At 39.4% G+C, this 23408-nt stretch overlaps 1 protein-coding gene across 1 annotated transcript in view; it reads right to left on the bottom strand.

Moving 5' to 3' along the window:
- Positions 1–18628, bottom strand: part of MBTPS2 (membrane bound transcription factor peptidase, site 2) — a 38554-nt gene extending 19926 nt beyond the window's left edge. The window contains exons 1-5 of the mRNA XM_044911582.1: positions 18437–18628; positions 15182–15330; positions 11316–11556; positions 4955–5058; positions 3142–3269 (exon numbers count right to left, since the gene is read on the bottom strand). Of these exons, the coding sequence (XP_044767517.1) occupies positions 3142–3269; positions 4955–5058; positions 11316–11556; positions 15182–15330; positions 18437–18511 (697 nt within the window). The 5' untranslated portion in view covers positions 18512–18628. The remainder of the gene's footprint in view (positions 1–3141; positions 3270–4954; positions 5059–11315; positions 11557–15181; positions 15331–18436) is intronic.
- Positions 18629–23408: the final 4780 nt, after the last annotated feature.

The following is a 23408-nucleotide window of genomic DNA, read 5'->3' on the forward strand; positions in this document are numbered from 1 at the left end:
CCTGTCTCCGGTATGGATGCGCACATGTGTACGCAAATTGAAATCCAGGGAGAAGCGTTTTCCGCAGCCTTCAAACGTGCACTGAAAGGGCTTCTCTCCAGTATGTACCAGTTGATGTCGTTTTAGTTTTGAGTTCTCGACAAAAGCTTTGCCACATTCTGCACATACGTGGACTCTAGGACCGTGAGTGTGCAGATGTTTCCGCATAGCAGAGTTATCCCTGAACATCTTCACGCAGCCTTTATGAGGGCAAGCTATTGTTCTTGGAGCATCTTCTTTGGGTTTTCTTGGCTTCATTCTAGTAAATTCTGCCAGTTGTTTAGGATCTGAGAGATCAATACCAGGTATTCCTTCAGGAGGAAGCTTCTTCCCTGTCATGTACTCTGAATAATCAGGAGCTGAGTTCTCAATCAGTCCTGTCTCATGGTCTCTTTTCTCACTTGGGGACCACATGGTGACGGCGAACTCACCCTCCAGGGTTTTGATCTGCACCTGCTTCTGCTCCCATTTCTTGGGGCCCATCTTGGAATTGCTACTTCCCGCCTGGGGCTCATTGGTGGTGTAATTTTTCTTACCGCTGGCCTTCCTGCTTCGGCTGCTGCGCTTCTTGCTGCGGCTGTAGGTTGATGATGATGTGGTAGCTGACAAGGAAGCCAGGGTCTGCTGGAAGCAGTCGTTTTCATCAACCGGAATGACCATCTGGTCCTCGAAACTGCTGTTGGCCTGCAGGTTGTCTGACTCGTGGCAGCCCACCACTTCCTCCTGTGTCTGCACCATGATTATTTCCTGGTTGTGGTCCCCTTGGTTCGGGTTGCTGGTAATAAGCGGCTGCAGCGCGATCAGAGGCGGATGGTAGTGGCCACCGTGTACCCAACTGCCGCTGATAATCTCATACTCCGTGATGGTTTCCATCGCCATAGCCTCCACAGGGACGGTCTCCACAGGGACGGTCGCCACAGGGACGGTCGCTACTGGGACGGTCTCCACATGGATCTGGTGCAGCTCCACAGTATCTGTAAGTACCTCCGAATTTTCTGTGGGGATGTAGAGAGCGTCGTTTGAGGCCATGGCTGAGAGCTCCACAAAGGCTTTGGCTCCTGGGCAGCGGGTGGGCGACTGGAAGGCTGCGTTAAAGGCTGAGAGAAAAGCGAGGGCTCGAGGAAAGCCCGAGCGCCAGAGGAAGGTGTGGGCGGTTGAGCGGGAAGACGCAGAAGACTCGGAAGTCGTGGCCGAGGACGCCGAGGACACGGAAGACGCGAGGGCTTCTGGGAGCGCCAGGCGCATGCGCTTCCAACTACCTCAACAAGCGCATGCTTACGTTCACACTCACGCGCTCGTGGACGCTCCAGCCCTCATGCACACGTCACCCTCCCCTCCCCACTCCGAACGCCACACTATTGTTTTTTGAATGTTAATTCGGTAACTAGGTTTTTCACCGAATTTTTCTATATTTCTGTTGATTTTTCTCCTTTCCTTCCCCCACCAAAGTATATAACAGTATCTGGAAAAAAAGGCTTACTCCTAATATTTTTGCTTCTTTCTTCCCTCTTACTGTACTGACCCATATTTAGAGACCCATTTAATGGTATCAGTGATAACTGATAATGGGATTGCTTGTCTTATCCTTTAATAGGAATGCTTGTTAGTGTTATGCCATTAGGAAGTATCCAGCTATTTTTACTTCTACTAAGGAAATCTTTTGGTTTTTTAGCCATTAATGGATGTTGAATTTTGTTAAATACCCAGTCCAATATCTGCGAGATGAGGATTACTTTTCCCTAATGGTAAATAATGTTTACCACTTTCAAATACATTTCCTATTGTTGAACCATCCTTGCATTGTTCAGATACACCGTATGTAGAGTTTTTGGTACTTTACAAGATGTTGTATCAGTGTTATATTAGCCTATTTTTTTTTTTTTAATTTCTTCCATGCACTGTGGAAAGTTTATACTAAATTAGAATAAAAAAAACAACTTTCCTTCAAGATTGGAAAGAATTACACTTATGAAACTTTCAGGGGCATTCTTCATCAACTTTTTAAATTTCTCCCATTGTAATTAGCCTATTTAGATTTTTTTTCTATCTTCTCTGGAGTTTATGCCATTTATATTTTTAATTAATTATCCAAGTTTTTGAAAATTTTTTGCAGAGATGAACAAAACACTTTTATAATTGTTTTAGTTTTTTCTGTATCGGTTGTCATTCTGTCTATACATGCTTTTTGCCATGTATAATCCTTTTTTTCTTCAAACCTCTCGGGCTTAAGGTTTTTTTTTCCCCTAATTTATAATTTTCTACCTACATCCTTATTACATTGCTTCTTAACTATTTTATAGTTCTTTTCTCACTTCTTCAGTTGAATGTTTAACCGACTTTCATTTCTTATTTCATAACTGTGTAAGACAGTGAATTTTCCTTTTAGCAAAACCTTACAACTTATGTCATTATCATTTTTAAATATACCACAATTATGTTTGGAACTGAATTGGTCAATTTTTATGTTTCATGGTCACTTGAAAAGAAACTGTCATGATATAGAGTTTGACATATTTATTGAATTTTACTTTACTAATTCGAGTTTGGATGATCTGACTTTTCACACTTACTTGCCATGTATTAAGAGATGAGATAAGCTTCCTTCATTACATTTTTGTTTTTTCCTTGCACTTGCATCTTTTCCATTTTTGTTTTGATGGTTTGTTACTTGATGCAGTGAGTTCACAATGATTACATTCTCTCTGTGAATTACCCTCCTTATGATTATTAAGTCACCCCCTATGTCTAACTAACAATGTAGTCATATTTCCTGTTCACATTTCCATGGTATGTCCTGTTCATTTTACTTTCAACCTTTTAAAAATTGTTGTTTTTGAAGGCACTGGAATGTACATTATTTTGCTTTATTACTTTTTAAAAAAATATTTAAGTAATCTCTACACCCAACATAGGGCTCAAACTCACAAGCTCAAGAGTCGCATGCTCCTCAGACTCAGTCAGCCCGGAGCCCCTTGCTTTATTACTTTTAACTGAGAATCTTACAAACTGAATTTATCAACCAAAAGGTGAGATGTTTTCATTTGTGAAGTGAATATTTTCCATAATGATACACATATGAATAAAGAAATTTAAGTTTGTTACCTGCACAGAATATCCTTAGCTGCTGGACTGGTGATATAAGTTGCAAGTGAGTGGTGAACAGATCAACAAATGCCCCAGGATAAATAACGAAGAGAAAAATCCCAAAGCCATTAAATCGAACTTGTTCCCTAAGAAATCACATAAGAAAAAGGAATTTACTACTAGTACTGCATTTTTCAAATTAATAATGTATTTTAAAACTTACCACTGTGATTTAAATTCTTGCTTAACAAGTCTCTCTGGACAGTAGAGAAAAATAAACTCATATATGATGTATATTTATCTCATAATTTTACAATAGTGTACAGATTTGGTTGTCTATGAAATTTCATTATGTAAAACAAGGGCATTCTGAAATAGGCTTAAAGCTTCAAAACTTTTAGAAACCAATATGCTGAGCAAATAACTTGAAATTAGTCACATATATAAAGAAATGGTTAATATTTGTGAAAAACTAAATGAAAAACATTTTTATGGTTTACTCTGAATTATTTTCAGAGAAGGACACAAAAGAAAATATAATTCAAGTAAAGTATCTAAATATTTATATCTGTTTTAGCTATTATTCATAAAAGTGGAGGTTTATTTAAGTGTATTCCTGTTGAATTATTGTTAAAATAAGTATACTTAAATATGCATAATGCTCAAATTGTCCTTAAGAGAACTACTTTTTATCAATTCATTCTCTAAAAATGGAATTACATATAATAGCCTCATAAGACCAAACAGCTACTCTAAAAAAACCATTCCCCAAATATATTGTGCTGTCATTTAGTACTGAATATGACTGTAAAATTCACTTTCACTTGGCAGTTGGATTTTATAAAAGATTACCCATACTGTTTCACAAACGTACACTGAAGTATTAAACTGTTAATAACAATGATTTTATATGCAAAACCCTAAAAGCTGCAATGCTAAAAATAAGGAAGCAAAGGTGAGAGATTAAAAAAAAAAAGTAGCTGCCCACTTAAACCACTATATGTCACACTTGTGTAACAGCATATGCTCTGTCAAGATGAGGGTTTATCGGCAGTCAACAGACTCTTGTTCATAAGCAACTAGAAAGTAATAAGAAGTGATTACATCTTCTTCTATAAAATCTTTTATCTGGTCCACATACTCAGAGGATAAAACACATTCCCATCAGTATGTGTGTTCACCATGGCAGTTAATTATCAGTGGGAGTGAAGGGGGCATTGTGCTCCCTTATCACAACTTTATAAGTTTAGGAGCCTTTAAAATGCTCAGGTGTAATTACAATGATACATTTGAGTAGTCAAGACAAGAACAGGGCATGATACTTAAAGCAAGTTCCAGATCTCATCCTCTCTTATCTTCTATTTGGGTTTCTAGATAGGCTATGATATTTGTTAACAAACCCAGAGCTTTCAATGTTCTTTCTAGCCAGCAGAGGCCATGAGTAGAAGCAGGAAAGTATTTCAGCCAGTAAGTCAAACAAAGTACTAAGAAGGCAGGTGGGTGGTCTCCAAGTGTAGTGGTTATCATTCCGACCTAATGATGAATATAAAGATTAGGTTTCAGGGTTTGATGAAAATCTTGAAGCACCATGACGATATAACCAGGCTGGCAAAAGGCAAAGGGTAGAAGACCTAGATTACAGATATGCACATAGTTATTTGAGTATATTCATCAATATATTAATCATTATAAAAGAGAAGGTACCTCAAAATAATGTGGATATGCACTGGGCAATATCCACAGAAAGAAAAAACTATCAAATTTAGCAGATTTTAGTAATAAACGCTCCTAAGTAAAAAGTTTTTACATGTAGTAGAAAGAAAAATGTTACCTAATAGCTGCTATCCCATGTCCAATTTCATGTACAACACCACTAATGAGAACTGCAGCGAAGAAATAGGTCAGTTGGTTGACAGGTAAATTTATACCAGGAACCTGTTCACAGACACAATGATAAATACACACATGGGCACAAAGCAACCACGATGTTCGCTCCATGTTAAAGCTTAAACTTCCAGGCTGAAGGTTCTGGAAACTAAAAGTAGGGGTGCCTGGGTAGCTCAGTTGGTTAAGCATCTGACTCTTGGTTTCAGCTCAGGTCATGATCTCAGTGTCATGAGATTGAGTCCTGCCTTGAGCCCCGCTTCAGGTTCGGTGGTCAGCACTGAATCTGCTGGAGAATCCGCACCCCCACGCCCCCCACTCCTGCTCATGTTCTCTCTTTCTCAAATAAAGAAATAAAATCTTTTTTAAAAAAAGTAAAAGTAATATGAATAGCAGTGGTTCACTTCTCTACTATATCACAATAAAAGTAAAAACATCAGTTTTTCTGAACTAGGCAGTTTTTGAACTAAGCACACCACCCATCTAAAGATAACAGTAAACACCAGGTTAAAAAGTCAAAACTTTGGGGCACCTGGGTGGCTCAGTCGGTTAAGCGTCTGCCTTCGGCTCAGGTCATGATCCCGGCGTCCTGGGATCAAGCCCTGCATCAGGCTCCCTGCTCAGCTGGGAGCCTGCTTCTCCCTCTGCCCTTGCTCCTCCCCCCTGCTTATGTTCTCTCTATGTCAAATAAATAATAAAATCTTTTAAAAAAGTAAAAACTTTAGCTCCCTGAAGTATTCACCATGGGAAAGAATTAGGGAGCCTGGCAAAGTGTCAGGGAATGCGGAGTGACAGTGACAGAGTCAGCAACTGTTCTACCCTCAGGGGCTAGAAGCCTGATATGGAAATTCTTATTACAATTCCTAGTCCTTCCTCTGAATTGTTATTGCAAGGTTCCAAGTACTTAAGTGAGTAATACAGGATATTCCTGCCTCCCATCAATGAGTTTTCATTTTAATATTCTTGAGTTACATGAGCACTGGTAATTAAGAGTAGTGTAATCAAGTACCTCATGGTGTTGGAGTGGGAGCACCATGACCTCCATTTCTTTGATTCCATCAAATTTGTCTAGTACATTGGTCAGAAAAATAGTATCAAAATGATACATAAGTATATTAAAATTTAATGCAGGAAGTAAGTTCTTTGGAACATACAGACATATCAAGGACCTATGAAGAAGCAGAAGTTGTCTTGCAAACACATGCTCCTCTGATGATGTGCATGTATCACTGCATACACAAAGCAAGTTTGCTATTGTCAGGGCTGCATGGTATAGTTTTTTAGATACCCAAGAATCGCCTTGTAAGATAAATAATCATTCCCAAGTTCTGTCATCTGTTAAGGAGAAATTCCATAAATTAGGTTAAGTGGGGCACACATCATTAATATTATTTACATACTGAGCATCTATTTCTCATAGTCCAGGAGTTGGACCCTAAAAGTATCCTTCTAGAGGAAATTCCTCCTCTGTCTTATTATTACTTTAATTATAAACTGGAAAACTCAGAGAAACAGAAGCCTATAATCCTGATCCCAAAACACAAAACAAAAAACTATTCTCAATGTTTTATGTCCTTCTAGTCTTTTCATATACGTATATTTTTAAAAAATTATACTTTTATTATAAATATGGTTTTGAAACCTGCCCCTTTCACTTAATGGTATCATAAACATTTTTCCATGAGTGTTTTCTGGCTCAACATGATTTTTAATACCTGTATTGCATTCTATAAAATAGACTGTTAGGCATATAATTGTTTAAAAAGTTTCTTTTTTTTTTTTTTAAAGATTTTATTTATTTATTTGCGAGAGAGAATGAGAGACAGAGAGCACGAGAGGGAGGAGGGTCAGAGGGAGGAGAAGCAGACTCCCTGCCGAGCAGGGAGCCCGATGCGGGACTCGATCCCGGGACTCCAGGATCATGACCTGAGCCGAAGGCAGTCGCTTAGCCAACTGAGCCACCCAGGCGCCCAAAAGTTTCTCCTCTTATAAATACTGTGATAAACCCATTTGGACACATATATTCAAATATTTTGGGGGAATAAATTCTTAGACAAGCATGGTTGGTTCTGGCTCTTCGACATTCTGGATCCATCTCTAACTAGCTAAAGTGACCTCAAGGAAGTTTGGATTATTCCCCCCAACATTGCAATTTCCTCACTATTAAAATGGAAATAACCACATTTACATAAAAGGGTAATTTTGAGGATTAAATAAGATAATCCTTGTCCCATGTTTAATATTATGCTTCATGGAGAGTAATAAATGCTATCATTACACAAAATTTAAAGGACTTTGATACATATCAAACTGTTCTCCAGAAGCAGACCCTTCCATAACCTTGGGCAAAGTAATATTATTCAAATATTTCAAATCTGCAATTTGAGGGAAATAAAAAGTTTCTGTTTGATTTATATTTCTTTGATGATTATTTTTAATTTTTATTTTTTTAAAGATTTTATTTATTTGACAGAGAGAGACACAGTGAGAGAGGGAACACAAGCAGGGGGAGAGGCAGAGGGAGCAGCAGACTCCCCACTGAGCAGGGAGCCCGATGTGGGGCTCGATCCCATGACCCTGGGATCATTACCTGAGCCAAAGGCAGATGCTTAATGACTGAGCCACCCAGGCGCCCCTCTTTGATGATTATTAAAGCTCAATTTTTTCCCCTACTTCTGACCATTGATAGGTCTTTTGTGAGTAGTCTACTCATGACTTGTCTATTTTTTTCTCCTAGAGTGTTCTTTTGTTCTTATTGCTCTAGAAGATCACTTCGAATATCAACGATCAGTCCTCTGTAATACATATCACAGATGTATTCCCAAGTTCTTTTGCTTTTTAATTTTATTTTACTTTTAGTTTTTTGATATATAAAAATTTTTGTCATCAAAGCTATCAATATTCATGGTCTGTGCCTTTAGTGTTATGCTTATGTCATCCTAATTCTGTGTTCATATAGCAGAAACCCGTTTTTTATCTTTCAAGGTCTCATGATTTTGTGTTTCAATTTTAATTCAATTGGAATTTATTTTTGTGCACAGAGGAATTTCACTTTTAAGTCTCCTTTAATAACTGAAGAGGAGATTCAAACCATGTTGCAGGGATCACTTTCTAAATTCATAAATTGCAAGTGTCTTTCCTTAGTTATGAAACTAGTTTTCATAATCTTCATTTTTAATGTATGCATAATATTTCCCTGTATGACCATCCCATAACTTAAGCATTCCTCAATTACACATTGTGATTGTTTCTAATTCTTCGTAATAATAAATAATGTTAGGAAAAGAATTTGATGAATACTTTTTTTCCATATTTGGAAGTGTTTCCTTAAAACTAGAGTCCTAGATGTGTAAATAAATGGTCAAAATGTATGAATATTTTTATGATGCTCATTATCTGAAGTTCTCTTTACTCAGCCCCTACTAAGCAACTCTTTCTAAGAATAGCAGGATGAGGTGCCTGGGTGGCTCAGTCGTTAAGCGGCTGCCTTTGGCTCAGGTCATGATCCCGGGGTCCTAGGATCAAGCCCTGCATCGGGCTCCCTGCTCCACAGGAAGCCTGCTTCTCCTTCTCTCACTCTCCCTGCTTGTGTCCCTGCTCTCGCTATCTCTGTCAAATAAATAAGTAAAATCTTAAAAAAAAAAAAGTATCAGGGTACGCTCTTCTACATACCTGCTCTGTTTCCATGTTGTTAGGGGTCTGCCTGTTCAGATCACTAGTTTCCTTTTCTCTGACCCCTCTTCTAAATTTACGTACTTAAGATTAATTCTTATACACACTCTCTCTACAAGTATCCATCTTATTTTACCTTTATTTCAAATACATCAGTAGGCTTGATTCAATAGGACATTGGTTCCCTTGCTTTATTATTATTTTTAAAAGATTTTATTTGAGAGTGTGCGTGCGCATGCACATGCACGCATCCAAGAGAGAGAGAGCATCAGCAGGGGGAGGGGGAGAGGGAGAGAGAGAATCTCAAGCAGACTCCATGCTGAGTACACAGCCCAACACAGGGCTTGATCTCATAACCCTGATATCATGACCTGAGCTGAAATCAAGAGTTGGATGCTTAACCAACTGAGCCATCCAGGTGCCCCTTTTGCTTTATTATTTTACGGATGTAATGATGAGATAAGGTAAGGATTTGAGTATGTGACTATACTAACAGATGGTAGGTCTTATTTGCTGGCAACAGTATGTGACTGCCCATCTGTCTTGGCCATGATCACACAGGGTATTAGATGTACCAGAATTCTGATCTCTCAATGACACAGAGTGCCAGGTTTTTGGGAATTAATACTGAATGAGGCTGTAGGAATTATAATGTAAATAGAAAGTACATTCTCTGAGCTACAAGAACCCATATCAAAGCCAGAAGACATAACATTCTTAAATGTACACATAAATATGCACAGTGGGCTACAGAGGACAGCTTTTTCATGGTTCTGAAGCATGACTCTCCTAACAGAGTCAATATTTTTGTGAACTCTTTGAATAAACTGAGAAGCAGAAAGAAGAAATAATAATAACACTTTGCCATTCTAATCCTATCAGGCAGACAGGTGAATGATCACATTTCCTCCCAACCTGCTTCTTTTTCTACTATCTCTTCTTTAGCAAACAATAACCAATTGTGTAGCCTGAGAGTTTGGGATGACTCCAGCCTTAATGAGCCAGCCAGATACCCCCCCCCAAAAAACCTTTTTAGAATGGTCTTTTCATAATCCAGACCCTATCTCTATTTCCCATCTTATCTCCTGTACCATATACCATATGCCAATATACCACCTAGACACAGGTGAAAGTTACTTTATAGTTCCTTGAAGAATTACTGGTCTTTCTTTAGGGAGTAGAGCATAATGGCTCTGAGGTCAGTGGTGGGTGAACACTGGGCCCACCATATACAAGCTGTGACTACAAGCAAGTGGCTTAACATCTCCCTTCCTTGGTTTTCTCATCTGTGATGAGATACTTATCTCGAGATTGTTGCAAGAATAAAATAAAATGGGCACAAAAACCTCACACAGGAAGCACTGTTATTATTACTCTATTATTCCCCCCTCCCTAAAGGGGAACACTTTACATAGGGTTAAAATGCAATTTATTTATACGGTATAGAGATCTTTAATAGGCAAATATGGTTCTCTCTGTTACTGGGATGCTCAACTGCCATCTTTCGTTAGAGGCTATGGGGAGTCTCCTCACCCTTCCCTTGAAGCTCTCCTCTCCTCTCTTCCCAGGGCCAGGGACATCTCAGCATGCCTCTTCTCTGTGCCATAGTACCTGGTACTCTGTCCAATTGTAGCACAATCACGGCAGCTCTCCCTCTAGACTGAAAGCTCCATGAGTGCTAGGATTGGATTTTGTTCCCCATATAAGCAGGATTCAGCATAGGGCCAGTAGGCAGAATACATTTAGTAAATGTCGAAGAAATAAATCATCTCTTCTGAGGCCTCACCTGGCGAATCCTTTGAACCTCTAAAAAAGAGCTATGACCATAGGAGAGATTCATTATCATTCTCTACAAATGACTTCTAAATCTATCCATAGTGGCCCAGCCTAGTAGAAACCACAAAAAGAAGAGTTAAAAAAAAATCAGTAACTAGCTCTTAAATAGTCTATTCCATTAACAAGAGCACGATTAAGAACATAACACCCATGACTCATGGAAATAAAAACAATACATGTAAAAAATTTGAAATAAAAGTTAGTCAGTGGTAAAGCACCCTTCCGCACTCTGGAGACATGCATCAATAAGATATAGGTTTATACATGTGCTTTCAAGTGAGAATTATTATAAATAGCTTATAAAGGAGTAAAGGAGTAAAACTCAGCACATTATTCTTCACATCAGGAAATCCCAGTGATTACTGAAGGTCTTATATCTTTAAATAAAAGGATATTATTGCTTAGAGTCTGAAAGCCATGAAGAGGAAAGGGGAACACTTTACACAGGGTTAAAATGCAATTTATTTATACAGTATAGAGATCTTAAATAGGTCACCTCATTCCTTGATAGAAACAATCATTTAACACCTCGAGAAGACAACATGAATTGAATCAAGTATCTGTATAACTGTTGACAATCTTGATGGTGGTGCATTTGTTCTATTACCACTGCTGCTACTACATATTGCAACAAATCTTTGCTAGATTCCCATTAATATTTTTGTTTAAGCAGGTAATTTGAGAAATGAGACTTTTCATCTATTTCCATATTTATAATATGGAGAGGAGTTATGCTAGCCAGAAGAAATACCTTATATTCATGTTGCAATAAACTTAAAAAGCAAAAAGAAGGTACTTACCACAACTTGTAGCACTTGCTCATTGTGAAGTGAGGAGGAGGAGGAAGAGGAGGAGGAAGAGGAAGATGATGAAGAGGAAGAAGCAGAGGAAGAGGAGGAAGAGGAAGAGGAAGATGAGGAGGAAGAATAAGAAGAGGGAGAGTCAGCCATCATCTGTGCCAAAGTCTGCATTAGCGTTTTCCCGAGGAGGAAAAAAGAGCTGAACATGGCAATTACGCCGAACACCATTCCAAAATTGAACCTGTCAGGAGGAAACAAAATCACATAAACACACAATTCCTTACAATTCGTGGGTTAACAAATTCATCGACCAGCCACATTTCATAGCTTCAAAATAATGGCTAAAAATTTCACTACTTCTAGGGCGCCTGGGTGGCTCAGTTGGTTAAGCAATTGCCTTCGGCTCAGGTCATGATCCTGGAGTCCTCAGGATCGAGTCCCGCATGGGGCTCCCTGCTCGGTGGGGAGTCTGCTTCTCCCTCTCCCACTCCCCCTGCTTGTGTTCCCTCTCTCGCTGTGTCTTTCTCTGTCAAATAAAATCTTTAAAAAAAAAAAAAAAAAAATTTCACTACTTCTGCCTTGTTTTCCTACCTGAACTTCAGGTATGTGACTGAAGCACAGGCACTGATCTCTCTAAGCAGCTGTAATAGTTTATAATTCTCTCATAGCTGAAGAGGCTGAATACTGTTCCCAATAAAAAGTTTCTTTCCTCTCATGTCTTTTGCCCATTTACATAGAATTGTTTTGATCTAGTTCTCATATAATTACAAAAGCCCTTTTGACATTATAGACATTCATTTCTTTTTTCCCCTACCAATTCTTTTGTTTGCATTTTATTTTAGCTATATTTTGTGATGAGCTTAAATATTAACATGGTAAACTTTAACAACAGTTTCCTTCTACTGTTTTAATAATTACAAATTACCCTTCTATAGTTGGGAATAATCTATTACATTTTCTAACTTTTTTTAAAAAAAAAATTTTTTTTTTTTTTTTTTTTTTAAAGATTTTATTTATTTATTTGAGAGAGAGAATGAGATAGAGAGAGCATGAGAGGGGGGAGGGGCAGAGAGAGAAGCAGACTCCCCGCTGAGCAGGGAGCCCGATGCGGGACTCGATCCCAGGACTCCGGGATCATGACCTGAGCCGAAGGCAGTTGCTTAACCAACTGAGCCACCCAGGCGCCCCTAAAAAAAAATTTATTTATTTATTTGCCAGAGAGAGAGAGAGAGAGCGCGCAGAAGCAGGGGGAGCAGCAGAGGGAGAGGGAGAAGCAGGCTCCCCGCTGAGCAGGGAGCCGATGCGGAACTCGATCCCAGGACTCCGGGATCATGAGCTGAGCCGAAGGCAGGTGCCCAATCGACTGAGCCACCTGGGCGCCCCATATTTTCTAACTTTTTATAAGTTGTGTTTTTCAAGGAACTTGTCTGTTTCATCTAAATTGTCAAATGTATAGGCATAGAATTGTTCACAATAGTTTCATTTTTTAAAAACATCTATGGAATAGGCAGTAATGTTCCTTTTTCTCAATTCTGATTTTTTTAAATTGAAGTACAATTAACATATTAGTTTCAGATATACAACATAGCGATTCTATACATTATTCGATACTCACCATGCTAAGTGTAGTCATCATACAATATCATTACAGTATTATTGACTATATTCCCTATGCTGTACTTTTCATCTCTGTGACTTATTTTGTAACTGAAAATTTGTACCTCTTAATCCCCTTTACTTATTTAACCCATACCCCTGCCTACCTCCTGTCCGGCAACTAACAGTTTGTTCTCTGTATTAAGACTCTGCTTAGTTTTTGTTTGGCTGTTCATTTGTTTTGTTTTTACATATAAGTGGAATCATACAGTATTTGTCTGGCCCTGTCTAATTTATTTCACTTATAATAATACCCTCTAGGTCCATCCATGTTGTTGCAAATAGCAAGATCTCATTCTTTTTTATGGCTAATATTCCATTATGTATATATACCACACCCTCTTTATCCATTCATCTTTCTTTTAAAAGATTTATTTATTCATTCTAGAGAGAGAGAGAGGGAGAATGAGAGAGCGAGTGGGGGGAGGGGCAGAGGGAGAGAATCCTCGAGCAGACTCCCTGCTGAGTGTGGAGCCGAAGCAGGGCTCAATCCCACGATCAATGAGATCATGATCCGAGCTGAAACCAAGAGTCGGACGATCAACTGACTGAGCCACTGAAGAGCACCTCCATTCGTCTTTTTTAAGCTTTTATTATTATTATTATTATTTTTTTGAGAGGCGGGGGGCGAGAACAAGGGGTGGTGGCAAGAGGCAGAGGGAGAAGGAGAGTCTTAAGCAGGCTCCACACCCAGTGCACAGCCTGACACAGGGCTCGAACTCACGACCCTGAGATCATGACCTGAGCTGAAATCAAGAGTTGGACACTTAACTGAGCCACCAGGCACCCCTCCATTCATCTCTTGATGGACACTTGGGCTGCTTCTATATCACAGCTATGGTAAATAATGCTGCAATAAACATAGGGGTGCATCTATCTTTTTGAATTAGTGTTTTTGTTTCCTTTGGCTAAATATCCAGTAGTGGAATTACTGGATCATATGGTATTTTTTTTTAAATCTTCTTAAATTGAAGTACAGTTGACATACAATGTTACATTAGTTTTACTGTACAGCATAGTAATTCAACAAGTTTATACCTGTGTTCACCACAAGTATAGCTACCATATGCTGGTATTTTAGTTCATTTTTTTTGACAAACCTCCATATTGTTTTCCACAGTGGTTGCACCAGTTTATATTACCATCAACAGTGCACTAGGGTTCCCTTTTCTCTGCATCCTTGCTAATGCTTACTGCTTTTTATCTTTTTTATACTAACCATTCAATTCTGATTTTTAGTTACTTGTATTTTCTTCTTCATAATTATGGAAGAGGTTTATTAGTTTTATCAATCTTTTCAAAGAACCAACACTTGGCTTTGCTGACTTTCTTTCTGTATAGTTTTTATTTCACTGATTTCTGCTCTTTATAATTTCTTTCTATTTTGTTTGATCCACTATTACATATTTTGCTTTTTAATGATCTGATTATTTACATTTAGCTCTATTCCATTTGGAGCTAAATTTCTAGAAAAAAGGAATTTGGACAAAGGCCTCCTATGCCCACACTAGAAATTCTGCCAACTACAAAACCTGTCAGTCTCTACGGTGTCCCAGAGATCATTATGAACCTCTTAACAATAAACACTATATGCTCCTCGACTGAAGAAATTTATTAAACTAAAGGGGTATGCCTGGCATGGCCAGGGGACTCCAGAACCCTGCTGCTACAATCTGGCTGGTCATTTTCCCAATTGGTTTGTGTATATGCCTTACTGGTTGTGAAATATTTTAAATATCATTCTCCTGGAGGGGTATCACAAAAGAAGTATAGGGAAAAGCCTGCAGACTTCTGGGCATCCTATGACTCCCTGGACCCTTGTTTCTATGTGTGATGACAGGGGACAGAATTCTACAGAATTAGTTTCCTGATAGAAAATGCTCCAATTTTTTTTTGCATTTCTTTTGTTTTTGCATTTCTAGTAGTGTATAACTTACACGGTAAAGTGCACAAGTCTCATACATAGAGCTCACAGAATTTTTACATGTGCACCCATGTATCTACCACCCAGATCAAGATATAGAACCTTGATTTTTGATGTATGCAAAAGTACAATGATGTAATCTCCTAAGTTTATATAAAACCAGAAAAGTTTTATACTACCATTTTAAAACTCAGCAGATTGGAAAATAATGGAAACAGTGCATTCAACAAGCATTTCTCATGATCACAACGACTGATTTAAACAAAAAAAAGAAAATGAAGAATACCACTGGTAAAGCATCCTTGCTTTCCGCCGTCCCCAACTGTAAAAGGCACGATTGAAAACAGCAGTTTGCCATCTTATGTGAAAAGGGGAGATGCTCAATCCGTTGTTTTCCAGCCAGTCTTCATAAGAATGCTTAAAATACACAGATGACTAGGAGAGAAAGAAAAGTTCGACATCACTCAGTTTTGAAGAACATGTATGAAGTTTAAGAAAATCAAAAAAGTCTTTTCTATAGGAAAGCAAGATACTGACTGTCCAGATACTTATAATTTAAAAGCTTTATGTTTATTCTTCAGGATATTAAAGGTCTCAGACTAGCTGGTCTGTTGAGGTTAGGGTCTGGCAAACTATGGCCCATGGGTTAAATGTGGCCTACACCCTGTTTTTCTTTCTTTCTTTCCTTTTTAAAGTAATCTCTATGCCCAATGTGGGGCTCAAACTCACGACCCCTGAGATCAAGTCACATGTTCTATCAACTGAGACAGCCAGGGACCCCATAATACAGCCTGTTTTTGGATAGCCTGTGAACTAAAGATGGTTTCTACATTTTTAAGGGATTGTAAAAAAAGACAACAAAAACCAAGAATATGTGACAGAGATGCTATGTGGCTCACAAAGCCTAAAATACTTATCATCTGGCCCTTTACAGAAAAAGCTTGCTGAGCTCTGCTTAGAGGAGCACTGTCCAACAGAAATATGTGAGCCACAAATGCAAGCCACATATATAATTTTAAATTTTCTAGTAGCTGAATTTTAAAAAGTAAACAGAAACAGATTAATTTAAATATATTTTTAAACTAAAAATATCTAAGATATTATCATTTCAACATGTAATAAACTATTGAAATATTTTACATTCCATTTACTTATTTGTATGTAAGCCTTTGAATCCAGTGTTACTGCACATTTCAATGTGGACTAGTGCCATCTCAAATGCTCCATGACTACACATAGTTAGTGCTACCACACTAGACAGAAGAGTTCTAGAAGCCTTGCTACAACAAAAAGAGGTCTTGTGCTATAATTTAAAAAGACCCCCAACCAATCCAACACAGGGAACGAGTTAGATGGAATCAGTGCTTTCTATCCTCTTATGAGCAACAACCTCGTAAGAAATTAGGTTGCCTTTTATCATTTAAAAGTACAAAATTTACGTAAAGCCATCTTGGGTCTTAGTAACTTACATTTTCCAGGGTTGAGGGGATAGCTGCTATACACAGCTTAACAAGAGTTCTATCTTTAGGGAAGTCTGAAGTCCTTGCGTAATGTACGATTTTGTTTTATATACCCTGACACTGACCCCCATTACCCCTCAGTTACAGAAAGTACAGTTAAGTATTTTGTTATATTGATGCTCATCCATTCGAGAAACTTGTCTCTAGAAGGGTATTTCAGCCGTATCAGTCATAAGAAAGGACGTGACTGAATATAGGTATCTGTTCGCCTTTGGATCTGTAATGTTCTCTGTTCTCAGTCTTCAGGTGAAGTTTTAAAAATTTGCTTGTTTTCCAGGACTTGGAAAAGTAGAGTGACACACCCCTTCAGTATATGTCTACTAAGGAAATCTTCGAAGAACCAAACATGGAACAGCAGACCAAGTTGGAAGCAGAGAAGCTGAAGGTGCAGACTCCTAAAACTTGAGGTTTCTCCATTCCCCAGGCAGATATTCTGAGTGACGGTTAGGTCTTTTGCTCAAGGAATAGTGCTCTGTTGGAGAACTAGGGGCTGTTACTGAAAGTGAAGTAACCTGATCACCTCACACACTTGACCAGAGACTGTAGAGGTTTGAAAAGTTCTTTTTATTTTGGACTTTTGTCACATATGCAACATGAAGAAATCACGTGGTTTTGTTTTTTCTAAACAACAAAATCACTGTTGAAAGAAGCAGTGGCTGGTACTGCTATATGCTAAACACTATGCCAAGTACCTGCAGAGGAAGCACCTAAGGATCTTGTAAAGATGCAGATTCTGATTCTGTAGGTCCGAGATAAGGCCTGAGATTCTACATTTCTGACAAGTTCCCAGATGATGCGAGTGCTGCTGGTACTTGAATTTTAGATTGAGTAGCAAAGCTTTATGTACATGAACTAATGTAATCCTCTCTACAGTCTCAGAAGATCCTTACCATTATTACCTCCATTTTGAAGATTAAGAAACTGAGGCACAGAGAGTAATTTGGCCAAGGTCACAAAGGCTGGGAAGTGGCTGAACCCAGCCCTTGCTCTAAGGACTCTGCTGTAAAACCTCCTCACTTTGTAAGTTCAAATCCAACAAAGAAGCACAAGTATCATTTCATTTTACTGTTACACCTAAAACACACAATACTAAACTGTAATACTCTATTTAAAACGGTATTCATAACATGAAGGTTTTATTAAACACTTGAGAACTGTACTGTGGAATAAAATCTGTATGTTGTAGTGACTTTATTGTTACCTTCACCCCCCAATTCAATTTCAAAGGTTGCTTGAAACATGTGGTCAGACAATTGTGCATAATTTTTGCTACCCTTCCCAAACAGCTGAAAAGTGGACCGTGCACCCGGGATGTACGTGTGGGGTGGGGGAAGGAGATTAGTGTGAAGAAGTGGGTACAGGGTGCAAATGAGAATTGTAGTAGTCAGAAACTAGTTATTTAAATCCTTGTTACCTGAGTATGCTACTTTGAAGTTTGGTCTGTAGACTAACAACACTGGTAGCACCTGGGAACTGGTTACAAATGCAGAATCTTAGGCCCCGCCCCAAACCTGCTGAATCAGAAAGCAATTTTAACCGGAACCCCAAATGGCTGTATGCACTTTAAAATTCGAGCCCGCTGGTCTAAAACACAACTTGATTTAGATTCATTCCAGTACCACAGTCTTTGGAGGGTCGTGGCCTTAAAGACAACGAGGGAGAACAATGCCTTTCCTAGGCGGACTTTTTATTTTTCTCCCAGGTGCACTGCCGCGGGGTCTGGCAAAGCCCCGACCCTCCCGAGCCCACTACTGGCGCCTCCCAGCCAGGACCCGAAGGCGGCGGGGCCTGCACCGCCCCGCAATGCGACTGCGGCAGCTGCGCAGACCGCCACACCCCTCCCGCGGTCCGCCGTTTTATTTACTCCACGGGGCCCGGGCGCCACGCGGAAAGGCGCACGTGGATACTGGCAGCGCCCCTTCCAGCCCGGGAGGCGCGAGGCAGGGGAAGAGAAAAGGCCTCGGGCCTTGCGCCCCGGCCCTGGACACCGCGGGCTTGGGCTTTAGGCCCGAGGCCCTCACCTTCAGTACCAAGTCGGTCAGGTAGACGGCAGTCCAGCCGCCCACCACCACTACCACCAGCGACACTGGAATCATGGCAGTGGCGGAGGCAGCGGAGGGAAAGCGAGCCCCGGCGTCCTCTTCCCTGTGAGCGGCAACGAGCCGAAAGCGCGGCGCCTACAGCCCCAGCATCCGCGCAGGAACCAAGCTGCCGCCGGTTCCTTTCTCGCAGTGGCTCCGTTTCCCCCCGGGCCCTTCCGGAAGGCACACAGAGACGGCCATGTGCGCACCGGAAAAGGGGGCGGGTGCTTATTTTCGTGGGACACCCGGGCGCCGAGGTGTGGGCGTTTGCTCGACACCGGCTCCCAGCCCTCTAGCGATTTCTTAGGCTTTGGCCCTCCCTGCTGTTGGCTCATTGTTTTCTCCGGTTCTGGTCTGGGGTTTGCTGTTCCAAAAGCTAGTGAGAATTTGGGGTCTTCTGAAGGCGGCGGGTCATGTCTCCGCCTCCCTGACCCTGTCATAGGTATCCAGATTTAAGTTAATTATGTTTATTCTTTTTTTAAATTGAAGTGTTATTTACATAAAGCGAAATCAATGCAGGTCTCAGTTGTCCATTTCCATTAGTTTGATAACTGCATATATCTGTGTACCCTAATCAAAAGAGAGAACATTTCCATCTCAGGAATTTTCTTCGTGTCTCTTCCCAGGCAGTCCCCCCACCCCACCCCTGTTCTAATGTATTTAAACTGTGTAAATAGAGCTATAGGATAAGTATACTCTTTTGTGTCTGGCTTATTTCGCTCACCATAATATTTTTTCTTTTTTAAAAATTTTATTTAATTCAATTAGTTAATATATAGTGTATTATTAGTTTCAGAGGTAGTTTATTGATTCTTCAGTTGCATAGAACACCTAGTGCTCATTACATCAAGTGCCTTCCTTCCTGCTCATCATCCAGTTACCCCATCCCCCCACCCACATCCCCTCCAGCAAACCTCAGTTTATTTCCTATAGTTAAGTCTCTTAAGGTTTGCCCCCCTCTCTGTTTTCATCTTATTTTCCCCTCCCTTTCTCTATGAGCCTCTGTTTTGTTTCTTAAATTCCACATATGAGTGAAATCATATGATAGTTGTCTTTCTCTATTTCCCTTAGCATAATACCCTCTAGTTCCATCCACCAACATAATATTTTTGAGATTCATCCATGTTGTTGATTAAATTAGGTTCTTTTCGCAATTGCTGCTATGTTTAAAAAATTGGAGGTCTGAATATCTGCACTTCTTTTTATGTTGACTTATACCTGATTATATGTTGACCTGGAGTAGTGGTTTTCAGCCTTGGCTGTGCAGTAGGACCATCGCGGGGCTTTAAAAATTTCCGTTGCCCATTTTCCAGCCTAGACTAATTGAATCAGAAGCTCAGAGTGGGACCCAAGAGTCAGTATTTTTTAAGCTCTTTAGGTCATTCCACTGTGCAGACAAGATTGAGAATCACTGACCTAGAGGACTTCTAAAGGGAAGGAAAACCTTATTTATGGAGTGTTTTAATGCATTCTCTTAATGTTCATGTTTTTGTAAATTAACTTTTCCGGAAAAGCATCCTTAGCAATGATAATATCAGTACTAATATGGAGAATACAATACTATTTTAAGAACAAGTATCCCTAATAAAAATGGACCCTCAACGACCTCTGAAGTAAAAATGATAGTATAATACTAGAAACCTGTATTACAAATATTGGTATTAATTTGCCTCATTCTCCCATCCTTTTCCTAAAGATTTAATAATTTAGTACCATGTCCTTCTAGCTTCAAGAGACCTTAAGACTCAGTTTTACATCTCCTTGCATACATGTGCGCATATATGTTGCTACAAAATATGTCAACTTATTTTGGATGTAGCTGGGTGTAAATTATAAAAGTTTATATTCAAGCACTCTGTGGCCCCACAGTTTTCCATGTACAGGTGCCCCAATAGTCTTAGTGCACTTTTAGGTTTTGATAATTTCAGAAGTATAATTGCTACAAACTTATAAAAGCCATCACTTGAAAGTTTATTTAAATTTCTTTTATACTTATTTCATTTTATGAATTTTGAATAATTTTAAATTTCAAGTGTTTGTCTCTCAACTGAAGATAAACATTGAAACAAAAAATTGAAATACATTTAATGTTCAAAAATTCCCAAGACTAAGCATGAAAGAAATTTAGGTATTTTTACTTTATTTTTTTTTAAAGATTTTATTCATCTGAGAGAGAGAGAGAGGGAGAGAGTGCACAAGCAGGGGGGAGAGGAAGAAGCAGGTTCCCTGATGAAGCCAATGGCCCCGCGAGCCCGAGTCAGGGCTCAATCTGTGCTCAATCCCAGGACCCTGGGATCATGACAGGAGCCAAAGGCAGACACTTAACCAACTGAGCTGCCCAGGTGCCATGGTATTTTTACTTTCAAAGGATGTTTTAAGTTTGTAGAATTTGTACTTCTGAAGTTATTAAAGCTTAAAACTGCACTGAGACTGTTGGTAGGCTATTGTGTTTGAACTGACCTTTGTTCACTCTTACATAATGACTGCAGTTTTTAACATTGTTTTTCCCCCCCGGGGGAAGAGAATATGAACTTAAGATCTTTTTTGTTAGCCTGAAGCCTTGTCTGGACCCCTTGCTGGGATAAGTACCAGCTACTGTGTGGCTATCTGATTACCCAAAATATGTAGGAAATGAGTTGATTGTGTTTTTCTGTTCCCAACCTAAAAATTTACTTATTCAGCTGACTTGGTGTTCCCATCAGGGACCCAGCAGTCAAAACAAAACACTAAACTGAATCCTGCTGGTTTCTGGAACTTATCAGTAGTGGAAGCCAGCTGGTAGCAGCAGAAGAGATAAGATAGAGGATGCAAGATGGCAGCAAAAAATTCCTGAATTCCAGAAGATCAAAGTATATTTCCTTAAAACAAATTTGTGACCTAATTTACAAGTTGTTTCACGTTTCTGTCAGGTAATTATTTTATTGATTGATTGATTGATTGAAGCTTTACACCCAACATGGGGCTTGAACTCACAACCCCAAGATCGCATGTTCTATTGGCTGAGCCAGCCAGGCACCCATGTCCGGTAACTTTTAAATAGAGGACACATAGCCTCTATTATTATGAAATTATTCATACAATTTTAATTTATTATTTTTAGAGGGGGCACCAGATATATATTTTGGCTGAATGCAAAATAGCCTCATTATTAAAAATCAATATTTGGCTGAAGCAGAATATCAACATCATATAATAAACTTTTGAGATGCCAGAATCAACATGAGATATAACATTAGATATTAATTTAAAATATCACAAATTTATTATGAAAAATATTAGTATTCAGATTTTTAAAGTCTGATGTTTTATGCAGGAATATTTCTTTCTTTTTTTTTTAAGATTTTATTTATTTATTTGACAGAGAGAGAGAGCACAAGCCAGGGGAGCTGCAGAGGGAGAGGGAGAAGCAGACTCCCCACTGAGCAGGGAGCCCGATGCGGGGCTCGATCCCAGGACCTTGGGATCATGACCTCAGCTGAAGGCAGATGCTTAACCAAGTGAGCCACCCAGGCATCCCAGGAATATTTACTTCTTATCAATGTAAGCTGATAGTTTGCTTCTGGGGTCATTATACTCTACATTTATGACACTAAATTATACCAGTCAGGAAAAACTAGGTTATGCCTGGATAACAAATTCTAAAATCCCAGGGTCTAGGGGAGCCTGGCTCAGTCGGTTAAGCGTCTGAGTCTTGGTTTCAGCTCAGGTCATGGTCTTGGAGTCCTGGGATTGAGCCCTGCATCAAGCCCCACATTGGGCTCCATACTCAGTGTGGAATCTGCTTGTCCTTCTCCCTCTGCTCCTCCCCCTGCTCTTGAGCTCTCACTATCAAATAAATAAATAATAGTTTTTAAAAAAGATTTTATTTCTTTGAGAGAGAGAAAAAGAGAGCATGAGCAGGGGGAGAGGGACAGAGGGAGAGGGAGGAGCCGACTCCCCACTGAGCAGGGGGCCTAATGTGGGACTCAATCCCAGGACCCTGGGACCATGACTTGGGCTGAAGGCAAACACTTAACGGACTGAGCCACCCAGGCACCCCAATAAATAAAAAATCTTAAAAAAAATCTTAAGGGCTAAAAACAGCAAAGAATTATTTTTTGTTTGTCCTATGTATCCATTGATGGGTTCGCAAGCTGATGGAGACTCCACCATTTTATCATGCTCACATTTCAAAATGAGGTTCAGAGTTTAGTGTGGCAGAGAAAGAGAAGACTAGAGTATGTACCACAGGCAGTGAATGGGCCATATGCTATGGCCCATATGTGCACATGTTACTTCCACTCATGTTTCATTAGCCAAAAGTAGTCAAATAATTGTACTTAACATAAAGGGCAGAGGGAGTGTCATCACGTGGAAGGAGAGAAGAACACTTGGAAATACACAGTAGTGTTATCTACCACATAAATAGCCATTCACTCTCACCTGTGGGGGGTGTAGTGACACAAAATGTTTGGTTAATGCTGTCATTATGGGATACTGCTAGTGTTGATGCTGCCACATAATTACTAAGCCTTTCCTTTCTGTTTACTAGGAACTGGCTAAGGTAAAGACTCCTTTCCATTTTAAATCCCAGTCGGTATGGTTGCTGAAGATGGTACAGTTTGGTGGAAACAGTCCCATAAATGGAAGTTTCTCGTGCCAGTTGAAGAAAATATTTTCTGAATCTCTTCTGAAAGTGATGTCTTCACTTATCGTTTCATTCCTAATATATATAGACATTTTGCCTGCAATTGCTGTTTTACAGTCATGTGAATAATGTTTGTCCTTATAAACCTTGCTTCTAAAAATGTGCTACTCGAGCAATATAATTGGCTTTCAAGAAACTAGTCATCTAGGTTTTTCCATCTGTGTTTCAGTTTCATTTCGTGTACATGAGTGTCTTCATCTTTCTGGTGGGAGAAGTGAATCTTTT

The sequence above is a fragment of the Neomonachus schauinslandi genome, chromosome X (assembly GCF_002201575.2).
Source record: "Neomonachus schauinslandi chromosome X, ASM220157v2, whole genome shotgun sequence".
NCBI classification, from domain to species: domain Eukaryota; kingdom Metazoa; phylum Chordata; class Mammalia; order Carnivora; family Phocidae; genus Neomonachus; species Neomonachus schauinslandi.